At 45.9% G+C, this 9313-nt stretch overlaps 1 protein-coding gene across 1 annotated transcript in view; it reads right to left on the minus strand.

Annotated features, from left to right (window-relative positions):
* CACNA1G (calcium channel, voltage-dependent, T type, alpha 1G subunit) overlaps positions 1-9313 on the minus strand; it is a gene marked incomplete at its 5' end in the record, with an annotated part of 53521 nt that overhangs the window by 21414 nt on the left and 22794 nt on the right. The window contains 2 exons of the mRNA XM_009867065.1: positions 1649-1800; positions 7933-7983. Coding sequence (XP_009865367.1) covers positions 1649-1800; positions 7933-7983 — 203 coding nt within the window. The remainder of the gene's footprint in view (positions 1-1648; positions 1801-7932; positions 7984-9313) is intronic.

Genomic DNA, 9313 nt, shown 5'->3' on the forward strand with positions numbered 1-9313 from the left:
AGCAATGTGCATTGAATTTCTCGCTGCTTGCAAATGGGATGGTAGTAACTGTGTCCAGGGCACTGTTAGGGAATGTGGGAGATGGCAACAGAGTGCTTGCAGACCAAAATGAAGACTGGCTGATCCCTGAATGGGAGAAATCATGCTGAAGCCACAGACTCTGCCTTCATCCTACAGTTTAGATTCAAGCATCCATGGACAAAAACCACCTCACCTCCCCAAGAAGTACAAGCCCAGCCACCAAAGGAAGCTGGGGCTCTGAACGAGCCTCCCTGTCATACTGCAGAGGACCTGGGCTCTGCTAGCAAACAAGCATTTTTATTTGGCAAAAGCAGATTGCGTCCAGCAGCTCTTCCCTCGAACCACCCCCCGTGCACCCTGCAGCCCCTCCTCTCCATGGGCAGCCGTGGCATCTCTGGCTGGGATCTTGCCCTCTGGGGCATCCCGGGGTGTTGCACTACCAACCCCTTCAGCATCATCATACTGAGCGATCATTATTTTGGATATAAAGCTCTCTGGTACATTCAGACTTTTAAGCAGCTGCAGGATCCCAGCCATAGGTCACCCAGACCTGAGTGATTCTGGGGCCCTGATTCAGCAAGACCCACCAGCATGTGCGTGGCTCTAATCATGCTGTCATTTCGGCACAGCCCAAGCTTAGAGTTATTGCCCAGACGCTGCATACCAGAGGCTTAGAGACAAAATGTCATTTTTCCGAAAGAAAATGAAAAACAAAAGCCTGCCCAACATTTTTATAACACAAGAGAAAATGTAGCTGCAAAACGACTGCGTTAAGACGCGCGCCCTAGAGCGATTCCAATACCAGCTCTTGAGCCAACAACCTTTTTCATCACCAAATGACTGAATCATGCAATGAGCCTTCCAGGGCATTTAAAGGTGACCTGAACAGAAAAAAAAAATAATTGGGCTTGTGCCCTTTCACTTTTTGGCTTCTTTATGATAGAATGGAGGATAATGTTCCCCTTGTTTGCATGCCTTAGTTGTTTGGATTTTTTTACATTAAGTATTCAAGTCCTGTCTAGCCTTAAACAATATTTCCTCCTATTGTGTGTTATATTTATTCATTCTGAAAGTGGCTAGTAAAAGGAAGTACAAGTTATATGGCAAAGGCAGCTATTTCCATTTCATTCTTAGGCACAAGAGACTTGACATCCCAGGACACTTAGTGCACTAATATATTAAAATGCATTTTAAAGACCAGCATGAAATCCAGTGCCTGTGAAAACTGAGCCCTGTGGGACATTGGGGATTTAGAAGAAACTCTGCAAAAGAAACATTTCACGAAGTCTCCTGTTCTTTTCCTATTTTCTTTCTTTCTTTTTTTTAAAAATACTAAGTCAAATGGAAGATTTCAATGACAATCTCATCTAGCAAATCAAACAAACCTGCTCCCACCCTCGTTTTCAAAGCAGCCCGTTTGCACTGAACTGGAAGGGAGTGATGCAACAGGATCCAGGCACCAAGAGCCACGTTTTGAAAGGATGGAGACATCCCATGGGGCAAAAGGACAGGTTGGGGGTCCCGAGCTCTATCAGCAAAACTGGTCTTAACTCTGCCATCAGCACATCCCACCACAGCTCGGCATGTCCCCCCCTTCCTCTGCTTCCCCTCTTCTCTGCCCCAGTACCTTTGGCTGCTGGTAGTGCTCCATGGCCATGGTGATGACGTTGAGGCCGATGACGCCAGTGATGAACAGATCCAGGTAGTGGCTGGTGCACATCTGGTGGATCAGGAGGCGGAAGCGGGAATAATCCGAATAGTAGGGCTTACACTGTGCTTCTGCAGCAGGGAGGAGGAGAGCGGAGAGGCACGTCAAGTCACTTCCCTGCGTCTTTCCGAAGTCAACGCACCCTCACTTTGCAAATCCAAAGATGAGAAATTCTAGACTGATTACAGCAACACGCTGTCTTTTTTTTTTACTTCTTTTTTTTTCTTGCTGGCATGTTACCATTTTTAAGACACAGCAGGGTTCCCGTCATCTTACATCCCTTAAACATCTTCAGTGGGACATGCGCTATACTCAGCCTTATGGCATCAGGGATGAGGTGAGCTGGGATTATTGTGCTGCTAAAGAATGTTTTCCCTGGAGGGAAATTTAAATTAAAACACCAATTTTTGTTTCTGCTGATCTTAGAAGTCCCCAAAGTATCTGAAAACCCAATTAGTGGTCAGATGTCAGGGACAGATTTTACTAACAATGGCTTAAAAATACAGGCCACTGAGTTAGCGATGGTCTTTGAAAGAAAAGTAATTCAGACATATTATGTTCTTTGCGATAAAGCGTGGAGAGAACAAAATTCAACACTTTGGCTGTCAGAGCACTGAAAAATGGTCCGTAAAAATACCAAGGAAAACTGATCAGCCAGCCTTAGCGATTAGAAAATAATGATCCTCCATTTAGACAAGATTATCAAAGTACAGATTTCACTGTTCAACTCACTCCCATGTTCGGCTGCCTCAGGGATGACACATGCTCTTTAGACCCTGAATGTTCCTACAGATAAACTCATTTACTCACCTAATCTCTAATGAGGAAATGCCAAGGCTGAGTATATAATTCAGTACAATTTTCAAGGAGGCATTATAATGCAGATTGAAGTGGAAAGGACTGTCTTGAATATGTCAGAGTATAATATTACTCTCATAATTAGATGATCAACTGGTTATGAAAATTATTGAGCTGTAAGAATTACATGTCTTGATATTTAGTGCTGCTGAACAAATGTACAGTTTGATACATTCTTCCGAGCAAAAAGTTGGGCAGAATGAAGCTATGAAGCACAGGTTTGGCTTGCCCTCGGGGAAAACTAATTTTAGAAGATTAGATTTTGCCTGGAAATAGAATTCACTTTGTCAATAGCCAATGACATTGCAACCAAACCCATAGATTTAATGGTTTCATGTGCTCACTGCTTCATAACAGGATCCCAAAAAATCAGACAAGTTTTGTTTTTTTCATGGAGACAGACCTTTCCGCTGCAGCTCAGGGACCAGAGACAGAAATCACTCAGCAGTTTTATTCTGTAGGGTTTGGAACGCCCAAAATTCTGCTTCAGTGTCGTCAAATGAAAGGCGGCATTAATATTCACTTTCTGATCCGCAGTGTGCTTTGGGTGATCTGTACCTGAGTGCTAATGCACGATATCGATGAGAAGGTCCATAAAATGAATTTTCATGCTGGATCTATTGAGTGCTTACAAAAAAGCAGACTAGTAGCTGCTGACTCACTCATAAGACTTTGTCAGATAACTCAGAATATGCATAAATCTCCATAAAGTCAAGATATCTCGATCACATTATGCTAAATTATGGGTAGCAAATTAACTAAAATGTTTGAATACAATTAGGTTAGAAATAGGACCTATTTTTATGAACCAACTTATCATCTCAGAAAGAAACACCATCGTAATTGGATCACTTACTTTTTCTACATTTATGTATAATTCACGTTCAAAAAGAAAAATGTCGATGTTTCTGCCTTTTCCTGCAATGGATTTATTTATGAATAATTACACCAGAATTCAAATTTTTCCTGAGCTGTGATTGACAGGTAATTCCAAATCCTAGAGAATAGCACCGACGCCGTTAGAACAGAGAGAGGATTTAGAGAGAGGTTGTAAAATATCCCCTGTGCAGGGCTCCTGCACCTGGATTAGCTGGTGCATGACCTCATAAGCAGGGTTGCTAATTGTCCCTACATCTGCAAAGGCTCCCCCGCCTCTGCAGCCCCCCTCTCCCAAGCCCCAAAGCTCCTTTTTCACCTTTCCCGGCACATGCCCTGGGCCTTCCAAAGCCAAATGGCTCTGGCGATGATGACCTTGCATCAGAAAATTATCGCCAGTAAATGTTTCATCCTTCTTCCCCATTAACTTGGTTAAGAGGCAGTTCGTCAACCCTGCTTATGAGTCCTACCGCCCACTCCTCTGGTCTCCGCGCCGGCCATGCGTGTTAGTGCGTCCCCGCGCGACAAACCACACACATGCTCGCATGCTGTCCAAGCACTATCCATACGTACCTACTGTGCCTAGGTGGGCAGGGGGCTTTCTGAACAGATAAATCATTTTCTTGCTGTCGCATAAATACCATTTATTTAACCCGACCTGCGCAGTTCTGCGGAGAAGTCGAGCGTTGCTCGCGTATAATCATCCTGGTGCAAAGCCCCTGCCCCCTATCACACAGTATCGCTTCGAATTATTGCAATAAAGATCTGAACAATACCAACATCTTGGGAAATACAGACATCTGTTAAAGTCCAGGTGGTGAACTTCACAACTAACACAACACCACATTACTGTACTGTTACAATACACTGTGTCAAGAACAACAAGAGCTCTGGGTTAGTCTTGGTTATTACTGGAAAGGTTAACTTGGCTTCCCGGCACACATGGTGTTAAAGAAAAGAGGAGGAGAGCAAATGAACAAAAGAAGAACTAGCAGAATGAGATGTGAGAAGATGGGGAAATACAGCAAAAGCCTACTACGAGACACCAGGTGGGTAAACAGGGTGTAAATCAAGCTGCTTCACCGTGGCTGGGGGCCAGGAGCGGGGGAGACGGAGAAGGGACTCAAATTTAGATATTGTGACACTGGAGAAAATCAGCTTCAACAGTGGAGCTCGAGGAATCTCCTCCTAACCCAGGTAGGAAGGAAATTATGCAGCTCTTTGAGAGCTGGTTTGGGAGAATCCCACCTGCGCGCTCACCCTGGGCGATGGTGGCAAGGGAAGGAGTCACTTCCCTGAGCACCACGTCTACGTGTCTTTTGAACACCTCCAGGGATGGTGACTCCACCACTTCCCCGGGCAGCCTGTTCCAACACTTGATAACCCTTTCTGTGAAGAATTTTTTTCCTGATATCCAAACTAAGACTCCCCTGGAGTGAGTTGAGGCCAGTTCCTCTCATGCTATTGCTTGTCCCGTGTGAGAAGTGACCGACCCCACCTGGCTATGACCTCCCTTCAGAGAGCAACACCACCTCCCCTCAGCTGCTTTTCTCCAGGCTGAGCAACCCCAGTTCTCTCAGCTGCTCCTCATAAGACTGTCTCCAGACCCTCCAACAGCTCTGTGGCCTTTCTTTGGACACGCTCCAGCACCTCCACGTCTTTCTTGTCACGAGGGGCCCGAAACCAAACACAGTGTTCAAGGTGCGGCCTCCCCAGTGCCGAGCACAGGGGGACAACCACTGCCCTGGTCCTGCTGGCCGCGCCATTTCTGGTATCATCCCAAGGGATTATAACTGATCCCCTGGACCAGGGCCAGCCGGCAGAGCATGGCAGCCCCAGCCTCTCTCCCAGGGTCCCCCAGCTCATGGCCCAAAGACAGCGGCCGTCGCTGCAGCTGGACGGGCCCTGCCCGCTTCGAAGCCCCTTCTAACCTCTCCCTTCGGCTTTGCTGGTCCCAGCCTGGGTTTGGGGCACTGAGCCCCATGGTGCTGCTCTTCATCTGAGAGCCCTAGGATGTGACCTGCGAAGTGACCCCCTCATCAGCACGGCACCCCTGCTTTCTGCCCAGCTGCCAGGGTCCCAGGGCCCAGCCCCAGGGGAGGTGGGGCCGGGGCCACCCTCTTCCCATTCTCTGCATTTTTGTGGGGGTAATCAGGCTCTGAAATATCCCCGAATAGAGGCTGCCTTCCAATATAGCCCTGTCAAGAGAGAAATTGCCACTTTCCCTGAGGTGGCTTTCGAGCTGGAGGTGCGTGGGCACGGGAAATTGGAATTCACGGGAGTGGGACAATTCCATTATATCTCCTCCAGCTTCTTCCTTCTCCTGTAATAAGGGAATTAACTACTTTGCAGGTCTGAGTACATCTGGAGGACAGCAGCAAACCAGTGAGCAATGAGCCCGTGACGCAGCTGGATTTACAAACTGTATCAAGAATATTATTAGGTTAAAAAGTAGTTTGCACTGAAGGAACTTTTTTTATTTAAACATAGCATTTTACTTGGCTTTTATTGTACTGAATGATTTAAAAAAAAAAGAAAATGGAAAATGAGAAATTATTTTCACTGAGAAGATTCCAGTTGTGACAGAATGTAACTTAAAAAAAAAGAAAAAAAAGGAGAAAACCAAAATTACAATATCTCACTAAGCACCAGACAGCAGCGCACACACGCAATACTCCATCTCATCTTCACAGAAAGAGAAAAGCAGCCCTTTAAGTGCAGCATATGTGAAGGTTTTGGGGTCACTACTCCAGATTTCCCACTGAATCCCAGGAGCCCCTGGGACAGATTCCCTCATATCGCCCACAGTCAGCTTCAGAAAGAAAATCCTTCTATTCCCTCACACCAGTGCCTGAAGGGCAGCGTGACCCGTTCACAGCCACTGGATCCAAAGAAAAAATGTCAAAAGGAAACGCAAAGCACAGATCTGGCAATCGCACACTTTTTAAGGGCAAACTAAAGAGTATTTCTGAGCCTGCAGAGGGTAGTGGAGGGGTTTGGAATGAGTTCAGTGCCTTAAAAACAAAATAAAATAAACCAGCCTTGATGTAGCTCTGTAGGACCAGGAAAGGAATCACAGTCATATAAAAAGAAGAAAAAATAAACAGACTCAAACCCACAAATCCAGTAACACTCCCCCCCTTCCACACACTGCCCCCGTTTCGCAGGAGAGGACAGGAGGCCTACCAAGAACAGCAAGAATGAAGAAAAAGAAATAAAAATACCAGGAATGGCAATGGGAAGGAGATTCAGGATTTTTTAAAGCATGTTGTGATAACTTCCAAGAAGGCCTTAGAAATATAAGGCAGGACCCTCGCTCTCCCTGAGCTATCCTCTGCAGTGAAAGCCAACAGCTCTCACCTTGCAATTTTTATTTAATGAAAGCTCCCTGCAATATGTGAGAGGCGGATGGAGCCCTGCTCCCATCTCAAGCAGTGGGAGCTTGTTCACAGGTGAGAGTTTTAATGGCACAATTTTCCTAGCATATTATTTTTGTCGAAAATTACAGCTATATTTGTTTCCATGTTGGCACCTCTTTAATTATTCAGGCTAATATTCTTAACTTATGAATTAAACAAAATGCTTGCCAGATCAAAGCTTCTTCTAAAAATAAAAAGAGTAAGGGACAGATTTGCAGCCCTGAGCATCGTCCTGGTGAAGGGGGGCAGAGGAAGGGAGAGGTGAGCAATAGATGAGTGGGTTGAGGGGACCAGGTTCACATTCCAGAAGTGTCCACCCAGCTGGTCCATCCCCACCAGGACCTGGAAAAGCTTTGAGGGTGGCACATACATTTTGTTTTCATTTCACGAGATGCCTCACGAACTGAGTGAGTCTCAATCAACATGAAGATTTTACAAGCTGGGCAGCACAACCCCACGTCCACAGCGAGGACTGCTGTGGGGCTGATCTCTCTGTTAAAGCACTGAACACTAAAGCTCTGTACTGAATTCTCCCCTGCTGAAAAAATGCTGGGCCTCCCTGAAGTACTGAGTTCATGGAGCAATGAGAAAGGCCTGGAGAAATCATGAAATAACGTCCCTAAGTGAGACTGCCTGCCTTCCAGAGACACTACTGCACATTATTCAGAGACTCCGAAGCTGGTGGTTGGATAGCTAGGGTAAACATTAAAGGACCCATTTCACAGTCCAGTCATTTTTTCTCTGAGAAAATTTAAAAAAAAAAAAAAAAGGAGAAAAAACAAAAGCCATGGAAAGTCTGATAGTGTCTTAATGAAAACCAGAAAAAAAAAATACTGAAGAACAGAACATGATCAAGAGGTTTGCAAGTGTCAGTCCTGAGCCAGGTCTGCAGACCTGTGGTTCAGAATGATATGCGTGTGCCATGAAGGAAGCAAACGAGCTTTGCACCACACAGAGGGTTTAGTGGGATGCCTCACAGCAGCGGTGGCCAGCCGTTAGTGACACAGCACTGCCATTCAAGTTGGACGAGACGTGCCGACTTCCCAGTACCTTGCACTGCACTGGCTGAGCTCTCCATTAATACATCATCCAGCATTAGATCTAAAAGAACGAAACGGCATTAATCACCCGGCAGGACACACGGCAAGACTTCCCTTCCCTTTCAGAGGTCCCTACGGCTCTCAGGCTCTCCGTTGCCTCTACCAGGAGTGTTTCCTTGCAGGATCCTCTCCTTGTGCCTCACGGAGGGTGGGCTCAGGTACACGGGCTCAGTGTGAGAAAGGAAGGGCTCTTGTGCTTCTCCCACGTAGGCAGGTGGAAGCCCAAGAGATCCCCGAGAACCCCCTCACTTGACGATGATGAAGGAGAAGACGGGCTTTGTACGTATCCTTCTGGGCCAGCGCACCTTACAGCGACCGCTGCCTACATCTCGCTGAGCTGGGATCTCCCATGCTTTTCTGGTTTTCAGATGTCCGATTGGGTAAATGCATTTTGAAGAGTCTCTAATCAAAAATGACTGTGCAATCAGTTAGAGGTCTGTGTCTATGTCTTGGCATCCGTCGATTGGTTTGGGCATCTGGGGACACTCAGGAAGCCTAGCTGAAAGGAACCCCCATGTAATTGTTAGCATAATCAAAGCCCTACTCTTGGTATCATCTGCAGGTTCCCATCAGGCAGAATGAATAAGCAATGAGATCTCTTGCCTCCGAGGGCAAAGCTGGGCACGGTCAATTAAAGCCAACGTTTCACTGAACGTGAATTGGGAAAAGTGTTCTGAAGTGATTTGGAGGGCTTCATACTTTGTTCTTGAAAGGTTTTTATGGTGATGGAATACTCAGCACTATTTGATCCTCAGTAAAATAGCTGTTTATTGCCTCTTTAATTAGGCATTTCATAGGACTGAATGAATAACTACATCTCCGAGGATGGTTTGTGATTCCTTCCCGCTGGGAAATTGCCCAGACTTATGTCTTTTCTTCATCTAGTTCCTCTAGCATTATAAATAAGGTCATTAATAATAACTAAACATCTATTTTTCTTCTACAGAAATGTCTGCTTTCCAAAACTGCAACTTTAAATAGGGATCTTCTCTCTCCAGCCTTTTAAAACATTTTCTTTCTCATCAGCCTGAAACTGACCGAAAGAGCTTTCTAGGCATTTCCTTGGCGTGAAAAAGAAACAAAAAAATTCCTTCCATCTGTATCCCACTTAACTGAGAACAGTCTAACGTGTCCTCCATCGCTCTTGAGGGAAGCCTCCATCTTTTCACTGACCATCGAGGAAGCCATAAACCAAAGTTTGACGTCCAGAGGCTGGGGTGATACATCCTATTGGTTACAAAACCTGTGAAGCTCATGGGACTTAAAGACGTGGCCAAAGGAAAGAGGAGGGTGAGGGCTGAACCGAGAGAGGCTGGGACACTGCGATGCCG

Source organism: Apaloderma vittatum, unplaced genomic scaffold (genome assembly GCF_000703405.1).
Source record: "Apaloderma vittatum isolate BGI_N311 unplaced genomic scaffold, ASM70340v1 scaffold10803, whole genome shotgun sequence".
Taxonomy (NCBI): Eukaryota; Metazoa; Chordata; class Aves; order Trogoniformes; family Trogonidae; genus Apaloderma; species Apaloderma vittatum.